At 48.1% G+C, this 12,867-nt stretch overlaps 1 protein-coding gene across 2 annotated transcripts in view; it reads left to right on the forward strand.

Moving 5' to 3' along the window:
- The window catches only part of Mfsd4a (major facilitator superfamily domain containing 4A), a 39,251-nt gene that overhangs the window by 20,169 nt on the left and 6,215 nt on the right, over positions 1 to 12,867 (forward strand). The window contains exons 8-10 of one of the 2 annotated variants that reach the window (XM_032915722.1): positions 4,078 to 4,148; positions 5,700 to 5,820; positions 7,432 to 9,558. In XM_032915722.1, the coding sequence (XP_032771613.1) occupies positions 4,078 to 4,148; positions 5,700 to 5,820; positions 7,432 to 7,487 (248 nt within the window). In that variant the 3' untranslated portion in view covers positions 7,488 to 9,558. Of the gene's footprint in view, positions 1 to 4,077; positions 4,149 to 5,699; positions 5,821 to 7,431; positions 9,559 to 12,867 lie in introns of those variants that run through there. The other variant, XM_032915721.1, reaches the window with a different exon arrangement.

The following is a 12,867-nucleotide window of genomic DNA, read 5'->3' on the forward strand; positions in this document are numbered from 1 at the left end:
TGGCAGAGGGAACTAGAACTCGATTCCTGCTGCTGGTGGACACCTCTCCTCTGACCCCAGCTGGCTGTTGTGTTCTAGGCCTGGGCTTTCATTATACCAGGAAAATCGAACACCTCCTGGCACGGGCAGGAGCAGGCATGTTTGGTCATGGATGTCCTGTCCATGGCTTGTGTGTCCTGCATGTGTCCTCACAGGCCTCAGGGAAGCCTGTGGCTTCCTCATCCATTTCCTTCTTTCTTCTCCGTGATTGCACTGTACTGTTTATGGATCTACAACTGACATCTTGGCAGTCCTGGTGTCTGGTCTGTAACTTCGAAGAAAAACAATTCGTGTGGTAAAATGACTCAAGGTATCAAGTGGCTTCGAGTTTCTGGCTTCCTGGGTCCTTTAAGTGGGTTCAACAGGTGGGTGAGATGCATCTCAAATCAGGGGATTCTCAGGAGCAGCCCTGACCGTGATGGAAGCGAAGGCAGAAACAGCATCATCAAGCCAGTGTCAGCGCCCATCCTGAGAACAGGTCTGAGTGCTACTGAGAACAGGATGGAGATCAGGGCACATGCCCAGGAGACACAGTCCCTTCCCCAGCTCATCCCGGCAGCAGGGGAAGCAACTCCCTGGGGAACAACGTACTCAGACTCTCAGTCAATTAAGTGAGGAAACAGGGCCCTCATGTCAGGCTCTTTTAAAGATTTATTATTTATTTGTTTTACGTATATGCACACCCTGTCGCTGTCTTCAGACACACCAGAAGAGGGCATCAGACCCCATTACAGATGGTTATGAGCCACCGTGTGGCTGCTGGGAATTGAACTCAGGACCTCTGGAAGAGCAGTCAGTGCTCTTAACGGCTGAGCCATCTCTCCGGCCCCCTCATGTCAGTTTTGAGAGACGAGCTGCTGGTCCAGTATGGCGAGTTCTGCTGGATGACCACTCAGTTCCATCTTCCCGTGACTTCCCACGGTTGGGGCTTAGAGCCAGCCCTTCTCATCATTTAATCGCTTGGCATATTTGACAGTGCTGGGCTGTCCAACATCCAGTCCCCTCCTCTGCTTTCATAGGTCTGGACCTGTCTCACTTCCCTTCAGTCTTCTCTCCATCTGGTGCACCGGTCCAGCATCGTGTCCCCTGCGGTTCCATACACCCCGGGCCCAGGCTCCTCCGAGTGGAGAGGTGGCCTGTTCTGATGGCATCTAAGTGTGGGGGTGTCACATGCTGCTGCAGCACAGTGGCTTCCATACCCACCAGGGAGCTCCTTTTCTCTAGAGCCTCTCAGAGCTGCAGTCTAGCCACACTCACTACCTGGAGTTCCTTGGTGACACAGAAATCACTTTGAGCCACCATGCTTTGACCACAGCCACACTTGGTCTAGACCGCCTCCATCTGCTCCCCAACTTCAACCTCATGCACTTCCAGGAAGTATCTCTGATCCCTGTGGAAAGGGTGCCCTCTCCTCTGTGCTCCACTGATGCAGGCCTGTCCCGGCTCTATGACCTGTCACACAGCTTCTGTACCTAGGGTACATCCTCTCCAACACAGTCCCAGAAAGGGACAAAGAAAGAGTGTAGGCTTCGAGGTCACCATACACACAAGCATCAGTCCTACCTCCTCCATAATTGCAGGTCTATGACCTCAAGTGACATCATTTCTTCTCATTGAACCTCAGTTTTCTTTCTTCCCTTTTTATAAAAAAAACAACAACAACAACCAAAGATGTATTTATTTTATGTATATGAGTGCACTGTCACTGTCTTCAGACACACCAGAAGAGGGCATCAGATCTCATTACAGATGCTTGTGAGCCACCATGTGGTGGCTGGGAACTGAACTCAGGACCTCTGGAAGAGCAGTCAGCGCTCTTAACCTCTGAACCATTTCTCCAGCCCCAGAGCCTCAGTTTTCTTGTCTGTCACATGGTAGCTCACACCTGTAAAAGTAACATTTGGGAGGCAGAAGCGGATACATCTTCATGAATTCTAGGCCAGCCAGGGCTACATAGTGAGACCTGATCTCAAACAAAGAAGGAAGAGGAGGAAGAAGGAAGGGGAAGGTGAAGAAGGAGGAGGGGGGCAAGGGGAGGAGAAAGAGGAGGTGGCAGCTGCTTACTTCTGTTGACCTGGGTTGTACCTCAACGGCAGAGTACTTGCCTTGCATGTGGAAGGCTCTGGCTTTGCTCCCCAGCGCCACAGAAACAACCCCAAACCAAACGCTGACCCCGTAGGAATGCTCGGCATGGGAGAGAAAGCTCTCAATTGATTGGCATTCCTGGCACCTTGCAGGCCTCCCTACCTCTAAGTTTATGGCACTATCCCTGATGTTCAGAAGGATCTTGGGTGTTTCAAAACAATGCGCAGAACAGATGGGAGCGCTTGAAATTCAGAGATGCGGGCGGGCAGTGTTCAATCTAGAAATCTGATCAGATGTGAGCTGCCCTGGACTGAGAAAAGGATGGGAAAGGAGGGCTGCTAAGGAGGAAGGATGTGCAAGGGACAAGGTGCGAGCTCAGGCAGAAGGGCGGGGATTGGCTTGAGGGAGACAGAAAGATCTGGAAGGAAGTACAGCCCTCAGCAGATGTGCAAACCTTGGCCACAGTATTACTGATAAGCTCTGATGTGTGCCAGGGAACCAAGGTGGGGCAGTAACCCTCCTGGAATGTTGCCTGGTGGAGACAGAAGGCCGTTGGCTAGTGCAGTCAGATTGTGCGGGGAACAGGGACACTTAGGGTGAGAGGAGAAGCTGTCATTCCAGGTGTGGGGACTGTGGAAGATTTTCCCAAAGGAAATCTAAACTCAGACACAGCCCATAAACTGGTGGAAGGAGAATCTTCAGCAGGCAGGTAACGGACCAATCAGAGTCAGGCCGTGACACAGGCTGTGATCACAGTTTATCCTGGCCGAAAGGTAGCTTGGGAGCCAGCCAGTGTGAAAGATGACCTTGCAAAGCACACAAAACATTTAGACTTGCCCTGAAGTACCGTCCTGGGTCAGCACTCTAGAGAAGCCATAAGATGTGACGAGGGACAAATGGCGAGGGTGCTGTAACTGGCCTTGGATTCCATGTCTGGTGCTAAGCTTAGGTTCTGAAGGTCTCAGATCCTTCTGGAAAGGCTGCCTGTGACCAGACTGAGACAAGTCCTGCATGCCAGGCTACAGAACTCTATGAGTGATTGAAGGTTTGAGAACAAGAGACATCCACACAGTAGAATAGAAACAGTACCAAAGTAGTCAAAGTCCAAGGTGACTTAGGAACGCATGGTGTCATACTGCACCCTGCTTCTCCACTGGGGTTCCTGGAACACCACTGGCAAGCTGCCGGAAGAAGGCAGAACAGAGTCCAAAACCGGTGGTCCATGGTCTGTGCTTTCCTTCGACAGACCAGAAGGGAAAACAGAAGATTCTGCGTTGAATGCTATGGTTCCCAGTCTCCTGTGTACCTGGGTGCTATGACAAACCACTGGGAGTCGGGAACTGTGGTCCCTGTTCCATGCTTCTCCTCAGGGAGAAGGCAGAGAGCCCGGGACTGGGGGACCTGGTCTGATTCAGAGTGAGAGTTAAGAAGGAGCTGGGAGAGAGAAGGTCTTCCTCTGGAGTTTAGGTGATGCTCTGTAAGACTCAGGCCTTCCCCACGGAGATCTTTAATGAATCCTCGCTTGTTCATACTGCTTTATTCGATGGTGGATGTGAATGCATATACCTTACTCAGGGTGAACCAGGGATTAAATACTTTTTTCAGAAAGAAATGCCCAAGAAATGCTCATCCACATACCTCATTAGCATGGAGATCTCCAGGTGTTTATGCGACGTGACCCAGTGCCCATGGCCCTCAGCAGAGTGTTGTGGTTACCTGGTCCAGAGCAGGTAGAGGCAGGTAAGGAACGGCTCTACTCCTGCTGTTCTCAACTCTGAGGTTCCAGAGTTGGAGCTCATTCAACCTTACCAATCTTATGCCATTCTGATAACAAGGTCCTACATGCCCTACATGCAGTGGTCGCTTACACCTTCCAGAGGCATCCCAGAATGCTCTGGGTTCTCGTAGCTCACCAGCTTGCTCTCATTCAAACTTCCCTTCTCATTTGGCCAGGTTGTGCGACCACGGTGCTGGTGACTGGGGCAGGAATCGGTGAGATGGTCCTGCAGATGCTGGTTGGCTTGGTAGGTGGGGTCCTCTGGGGGTGGTTGGGGGGTACTCGTCTAAGCAGGTGAGAAGATATAGCCATCACCTTTAAGTCCAAGCTGTCGCTTCCTGAGTTCCGGCATAGCCTGCAGGAACCCACCAGGCTGGGGCTGTTTCCTTTTCTAAGCCAGCCAGACTAAAAAACCAGGTCTCTGCATGTGGGATGTGGAGACCTTAATGACCAAATGCATGAATCCAAAGCAAACAGAGATGTCTGGGCCTGGGGCCAGGGGGCCCCCATGGGAATGCTGTTGGCTCTCAAAGCCTAGTTAGTGTGCCCTGCTGCCGGCAGTGCTCCTTATCCATCCTGCCCAGGCCCCTGTCTCCCAGTTTATAGCAACGCTACCCAGGACCCCATTCATGTTGTGCCTGCCCTGACCACTCCCTCGATTTCCTTCAAAGTGACCATGTTACATTTGTTTCCCAGGAAGTCAAACATTAAAACCAACTTTACTTTCCTTGACTACCGTAACACAGATGCCAGTCTTTTTACAGCACAGGATCCTGAGACATAAATACACTTAGCAGCTTGCCCTAGGTCAGTTGGCTTTCAGTAACAGCCAGCACTGAAGCAGAGCCTGTGTCGTGTAGTCCCCCATCCCATGCCCTCACAGCCACGGGAGCCTCCTTCCTCTGCCTTCCTGCCTGACAGAGAGGAAGGGTTACATTCTGGATCTCTGCGCATTGAAATGCCATGTCTGGGGTCTGATTGGCATGCTTGCTTTTCTTTCTTCCTTCTTTTCTTCCTTCCTTTCTTTGTGTTTTTAAAGGTTTCTCTGTGCAGCCCCCTGGCTGTTCTGTAACTCACTCAGAGATCTGCCAATCAAAGGTCTGTGAGCCACCATACTTGACGTGGTGTGATTTCTTAAGTTGGTGGCCTATAAAAGTTCTATTTGCTACTTTGACACATTCTAAATTTCATAATAAAAAGTTAAAAGAAGATACACACACACACACACACACACACACACACACACACCCCTTCACCAGAATTCCAGCTAGGCTTATGGGTATAGAAACATCTCATATGTTTGAAATGTCAATGAACTGGGCTGGAGAGATGGCTCGGTGGTTAAGAGCACTGACTGCTCTTGCAGAGGTCCTGAGTTCAATTCCCAGCAACCACATGGCAGTTCACAGTAATGGGATCCGATGCCCTCTGCAGGTGTGTTTGAAGACAGTGATAGGGGTGCATATAAATAAAATAAATAGATAGATAGATAGATAGATAGATAGAGATAGATAGATAGATAGATAAAATGAAACATCAGTGATCATACAATGTCTTCCAGGAAGGTTTAGAACACAAATCTGAAAGAAAATATGTAGTATAGACAGGTCCAATGCTGGCTTTACAGCAGGATTCATGTCTTCACCAGATTTGTAACTTTGGGGAGACCTCCTCCACATTCTTGCATCTGGTAGGATGGCCCCAACTTGACTGGGAAGCCGACCAGGGCCCAAGGCAGCCATTTTTCCCATGCACCGTCAGGTGGGATTTTAATGGTTGCTGTGTTCCTCTCTGGCAGATCTTTCAGGCCCAGGGCAGTTACAGTTTCCTCCTCTGTGGCGTGATCTTTGGCTGCCTGGCTTTTATCTTCTACATCTTGCTCCTGTTTTTCCACAGGATACATCCTGAACTCTCATCAGGTAAGAAGAAAGTTCGTGTCTACACAGAGGGGGGAAACAGAGCAGGGAGGGGAAAGAATGGGATTCTAACAGTCGGAAGCGCTGTTGTGCTCCAAATGAAATGCAAGGAAGTGTTTGTTTTCCTGCGGCTTCCCTTTCCCCTCTTCCCGGCTTCCCTGCGATTGTCCACTGGAGTCTGAAGGCAACAGCGGGTGAACGGGCTGACTCATGGCTTCTCCACTAGCAGAGCGGCACAGACAGTGAACCTGTCTTCCTGGAACCCCTTTAGAGTGAATCCTAGTGCCAAAATCTGAGCGCCTGAGAGGGTACAGCCTGCTTCCCCGGCTGGAGTTAGCCCAGTGGCCTAACTAGCCCTTTTCTTAGAGTTTGGGGTTTTGATTCTTGTCGAAATCGTGCTTTTGAAAAGGATTTTTGGGGGGAAGGGGGGCAAATAGCTCCTCCTAAGGACAGTCCCCACCCCGGAGACCTGGGCTGAGGTAGTACCAAGTCTATTTTTGTAACTGCAAGGCCCTTGCCTAATGACTACAGCCCTACAGGCAGTTGTTAGCAGAAGGTACCCAAACTGAGCCAGCGCTCTCTCTGCGAAAACAGAATAACACGAAGATTGAAGAACTGCTCACAGCGCACCCCTCTAAGTAGCCATGTTCACCTTAACACTAAGTGCAGAGCCGGATGTGGTGACACAGGCCTTTGATCCCAGTACTAGGGAGACAAAAGGCAGGTGGACCTCTGTGAGTTCCAGGTCAGCCTGGTCTACAGAGTGAGTTCCAGGCCAGACAGGGTACACAGTGAGACTCTGTCTCAACAAAAAAACGCAACACGAGGAAATCAAAAATCGACTACAGAGGTCCAGTAAGAGAGGCCACACGGCTTCCCAGAACAGCCTCTGAGATGGCAGGTGGTAGCTTCTGTCTAGCCAATCCCTCTATAGAGAGGGTCACTTCATTGTTAACACTTAACAGTCACATAGACAGTCAAGATGGCTCAGCACGTAAGGGTCATACTGATACCCCCAAGACTGAGTTCACTCCCTGAGACTCACACGGTGGAAGGCGAGAACTGACTCCTGTAAGCTGTCCTCCGACTTCCACACGAATACTGACCGTGGCACGCATGCTCCTCACCACGCACACACATAACCAATATCTCAGTGAAGACTGCCCTTGAAGAAGACGCAGAGGAGGAGGAAGAGACGACGATGATGATTGTGACTATGGAATGACTAACAGTTCCCATGTTCCTTTTTTTTTTTTTTTTTTTTTTTTCGAGCTGGGGATCGAACCCAGGGCCTTGCGCTTCCTAGGCAAGCGCTCTACCACTGAGCTAAACCCCCAACCCCCATGTTCCTTTCTTATGGAGGACAAACAGGCTTTTTCCCCCAGCCCTAGACACTAGTCTCAACTGTCCCTGTTAGCACTTCACCAGAACTTGATCTTGATCTGACTTCCCACAGTGCACACACACGTGCACGCACAGGCACACAAGTGTACCTGTCAGACTGTGGGCGCGCATGTGAGCACCAGAACAGCAGAAAAACACCAAGTTTGCTTGCCCTTGTGGAGGAAGCTGGGGCCGCCCACATCTGCTACCTGTTTATGTTTTCTTTCGTAGTTCTTACCCAAGACAAAGCCCTCGGTGTGGAGAACTCTGACTGCTACCAGAGGTGAAGAGCTCAGCTTCTGGGCAACAGGGTGACCAGACTGACACAGGAAGCCAGGGTCCTACGGGAGGCTTCTCTTGCCACCTTGTTTGTGTCTTCCGTCCCTGAGTCTTCCCTGGACAAATCCAGCACCTGCCTGACACTTTAGCTGTCTTCCTCTCTGGTTCGGATTTCTCCCTGACAACCAGATGGGAGGATGAAAGACAGCCCTCATGCCTCTCCACACGCCACCCCGAGCATGGGCTAAACTCTGCGTTTGAGATCACGTTTAGTTGAGGTTTGAGAAACATGCTAAAATCATGTCATTAATCATTGCTAGGTATAGATATATTTTAAATTAATCAAAACCCTCTGGCATGTGGAAAGGATTTATGTGCTCTTCACTTACCCAAGGTCCCAAGTCCCTCACATCCCTCCTGCAGAAATCAGTCTATTGGTGTCCTAAGACAACAAAGGAAATGTTGAATCTCACTTTGAGACCCTAGTTCAGTGTTGCACCGGGCTAACTCAGACAAGCTCTAGAAAGCCGTTTGTTAAATCTTCATTTTGAGAGCTAGTAGCCATGGCTAAGACTTAAGTTATTATTATTCTTTTTATGAGATGACATTTCTCTGTGTAGCCCCAGCTGTCCTGGAACTTACTCTGTAGACCAAGCTGCCTTGGAACTCACTCTATAGACCAGGCTACCCTCACTCACAGATATCTGTCTGCCTCTGCCTCCCAGGTGCTGGGATGAAAGGTGTGTACCACTACCACCCAGATTAAAAAATAATTTGTAACTAAACTAAGGTAATACTCAAAACATCACTTTCCAGTTTTACATGACTGATGATCCTGAGCTCAGGAGTGTCCATGGCACCAAGGTGGTGGCATTTCTGTGGCAGAATACTGCTGGGCTCCTTCCCTCAGCTCTCCTGGCAGCCCACTGGTAGTCCAAGGCACAGAAATGGGAAAAGCTGTGCTGCTGGGAACAGATGGGCTTCCCAGCATTGCCCTGCTGATGAGCAATGCTAATTGGTTCAGAAAGCACAGGGAGAATGAACTGGACATCCTATTGTTCTTTACCAAGATCCTCGAGGTACAGACGAATTTTAAAAATTTAAAAATTTTAAAAATTTGGAATTTTATACCTTTTATAGATGAAAATTTTATACTGTGTCAAGGTCTTTTTTTTCTCCACATAAATCTAGGATTGTCTAATAATTCAAGCCGCGCAGTATACATAGAGCAGTGTCAGTGTGCAGAAATCAGTGTGTGTCAGGAGTGCCCACTTCTATTCAGAACGTAGGTTAGTAATCAGAGACTACACCAGCCTGGACAGGGCTGGGTGCAAGGCTTCTGGAATCACCAACATGGCTGTCACGGAGACTTCTGAAAGGGACAGAATGTTCTGTTACAGTTTATCTGTGCGTTCTCTGGGCATATACATGTGTTCCTGTGAAAGTCAAGTGGACTATGGTCCCAAGGGCTGTAGTTCACACACTCGGCACCAGCAGAGCAGAGATGGACCAGGTATTAGCCTTCTAGCTGTGACCCTGGAAGCCCCTGTCCCCCAAGCATCTCCAGCCTTGCTTGTTTTTACCAGTATGATGGCGTTTCTAAAAGCACCCTACCTCACAGGAGTTCTGAGAGAATTAAGAATGTGTGGAGCATCTGCTACGTGCCCTACATGGGAACTGCCTTCCAAATGTTCATGTTTTTACTGTTATTACTTTCAAAGCGCCGTAAGCAGCTTAGAAGTCATCCACATTTGGTACAAACTCGAAGTCAAACAAATTTAACTTTGAAATGCCGGTGGCCTAAGCAAATCCTTTTAACTATATTTATAAATACTTATAAAAGTACCTCATGCTAGCCAAATTAAAATCTAACTGAGCAATCTAACTATGGTGACTGACCTGGGCAAAGAGAAAGTGGTTGTATTTTTCTTGTAGTTTTTCAAGAAAACATCCTTTTTATACAGATCTAGAAAGAAGAATCACTGGTTATACCTACATTGATGACGATTGATGTGTTAATACAGAAAATAAATTAAAACAAATCTGATACTTTCCTAAAAATAAAGTATTTTAAGCCTAGTAAGTGTGTCATACATCTTGAAGGGTAGTCGACCCTTTATACTTAAGACCAAATGGTCTAATGCTCTAGACATGGTCTCTCTTATAGGTTCACGTGATATGCATGCACACACTCACACACACACACACCCCATATATGATACACACATGACAACTGCATATGCATGTATGTAGTAGGTACGTATGTATGTATGTAGTATGTATATATGTATGTATGTGTGTATGTATGTATGTATGTATGTATGTATGTATGTATGAATGAATATATGTACACATTTGAGATCCAGGGCAATGCTAGAGAAGGTACCTGGGGTTTCATGTATTCTAGGCAAAACTCACCACTAAGCTGCACTTCTAGCTCTTAAGACCTTTGTCATTTCAGAGTGTCTCCCTGTTCCCAGATTCCTTCTGCAGACTTGGGAATCTAAGCCACCAGTACTCCTTGCTCCCTAAAGGAAGACACAGTTATTTGTTTGTCTTTTTGAAACAGGTTTTACATTGCCCGAGGTAGAGTAGATCTTGCTATGTAGCTCAGATCACCTAGAACCCCCGATTTTCCTATTTCCACACCCCAGGTGCTGGATTACAGGCACGCGTCACCTCAGACAGTTTATGTGCGTCTGGGGATCAAATTTAGAGTACACAGGGGAGGCAGGTGCTCTGCCCACTGTGCTATATCCTCAGTTCACAAGTTTCTTGCAGAGAATGCATTTACTCAAAAGACAAACAGCAACAACAAAAACAAACAAAACACCTACCATGCTCAAAGCAGAGGCCTGGGTGCAGTTTCAGCAGTGAATGCCAAGTCCCTGCCTCACAAGGACTGCAAGGTCAAAGCCACAGAAGCATCGGGTAAATATATAACATGTCACAGGGTGATGGAGTACTGTTAAGAAGCAGGGGTGGGCGTGGGAATGGCTAAAGATGCTCTGGCTATCTTACCAAGAGGACATTTGCCACACAGGAGCAAGCCAGGCAGGTGGATACCAGGTAGACCAGAAGGAGAGGGCCTTGAATTGGAACGTTTCGTAGAATCGGATGAGCAGCTGGCAGGCTGGCCTGGACCAACCACAAAGCAGACAGACAGTGGCAAGAAATAGGGGTGGCATGCTAGCCTGGCCCAGGTCACATAACTGGGGTACGAATGTAGGTTTTTCTGGGGGACATGAACTTATTGACAGACCATCACATGGCACGGTTCACACGTTGGAAATAGTCACTCTGGCCATTTGAAGGCGGTGGGACTGAGATCAGCTCAGATACAACTGCAGGGCTGGAGAGGTGACCATGACTTGGGCCATGTTGGAAGCAGTGTCATTGGTAATGGTGAATTCAATTGGAAGGTCTGACTGAATTTGCTGATGGATTCAGTATGAGAGAAAAGTGCTAGTCTTAAGCTGAAGGCATCTGACCCATGCTGGTGTGAGGCCATTTTGAGGCAGGCAAGCACAGGGAAGACTCCACTTGGCTACACATAAGGTACTTAACAAGCTGAGACCCTGACGACATCTAGCTGCACACCCCTCCCTAAATAAAGCAACTGGTAACCCAGAGCTCCCTAGTAACCCTTAGTAACTTACATTCTGTGCCAAACACATCCTGAAAGACCTCGGTAGCTGGAACAATGGGCACATCCAGCCCGGACTGGTTTGGGGTATATATATATATATATATATATAAAATAAGGCATTATTGTCTTAGGGAAAATCGCTATTCACCACCAAGCCTATGCATGATTAAAGGAATATATGAAGATCAGATGCATTATGGGAAAGGACCTGTGAAGCAAACTAAGGTTTATATAATTCATATATGCTATACCATATCTGTAGAGGTCAGAGAACAACTTGAGGTGTTGGTCCCTGCCATTCCATCTTGTCTAAGAAGGGTCCTTTACTGCTGCACAAACCAAGCTCACTTCTGGTGGATTCTTCTATCTTGGCCTCTCATCTCTGGGAAGAGCAACAGTTCCCAAACTATGGGTCAGGACCCTTTTAGGGGTTGCCCAAGTACATTTTAGCTATCTTCAGACACACCAGAAGAGGGCATCAGATGCCATTACAGATGGTTATGAGCTGGGTTTTGAACTCAGGACCTCTGCAAGAGCAATCAGTGCTCTTAACCACTGAACTGTCTTCCAAGCCTGAGGCCATGTCTTTTTTTTTTTTTTAATGAATGAAAACAATTTATTAACCCAGCATCCTTTGTTCTAATGCTTCTTGGTGGCAGTTGCCACCTGTCCAGCAGTCCTGTGTGGATCACTCTCTGTCCTGAGGTCCTTTTCCACCATTTTCAGCTCCTCCAGGGATTGGAGGATCCAGCAAGCCACACTCTTAGAGAGGCCATGTCTTTTTAAAAACCGTTTTGCACATCAGTTTATGATGCTTTCTTGGCTATCAAGCCAGCTGCTAGACTTGGTAGCTAGAGCTTAAAGAGAAGTTACATAACTTACAGTGTTCATAGACAAGGAATGAACTCACCTAGTTAGTGGTTGTAGGGAGATTGGGAGATTGAGCCTGGAGTTCTTCAAAACCTAGAGGTTTAGAAGAAGAACTGATGCGGTAAAAATGAGAAGCCACTCAGGAGTCAAAGTGGTTTCCCAGAAGGTACGGGAAGAACGAACATCTCAAGGAGACATCAGTGCTTGTGAGAGGTTAACAGGTTTGAACAAACACTGGGCTAGATGGGAGAGGGACTTTGGGAAATGACCAGTGTGTTCAAAACACATAGGGTCAACACATACAGGGCCAGCATCTGCCAGGACCCTCCATGGCTGCTGAAATCTTTACTTCTGTGACAGTCTTCTACTGTGACAGACCACTGTACTTCTGAGTGGCTCCCGAGAATGTCACTACACGATCCCTCCAATGGCAGGGGTATTGTGTCAAGTGTGTGATCCTGGGACTCTCAAGCATTGTCTCCTACCTAATAAAACCCAAAGAGTGAGGATGTTTGCCATTAGACACCTCTATAAAACACAGACAAAATGGTACCTGCAGTCAGTATGCTTCGCCAATGGTGCCAACAGTTGGAAAGGCCGAAATGGTGGCTTTCTCGGGCTTTTCCATTGAAGGACCTGGGGTTTTGGGTATTCTAAAATGCACCCTGAGACTGCAAGAAGCAAGAGCATAATTCTCAGGTCCTCTGAGCATAGCGTACCACTAGGTAATGTATCTGAGCAGATCCCCAGGAGAGCCCTTCACTGGCTTAATGGTGGTCAAGCACTGCCTGGAGACACTCCCAGGGCCTGTGTTCTGCGCACCAGCCATCTGGTATGCTCTGGGTACTTAATCTGGAATAAACCTGTGC

Source organism: Rattus rattus, chromosome 10 (genome assembly GCF_011064425.1).
Source record: "Rattus rattus isolate New Zealand chromosome 10, Rrattus_CSIRO_v1, whole genome shotgun sequence".
NCBI lineage: Eukaryota > Metazoa > Chordata > Mammalia > Rodentia > Muridae > Rattus > Rattus rattus.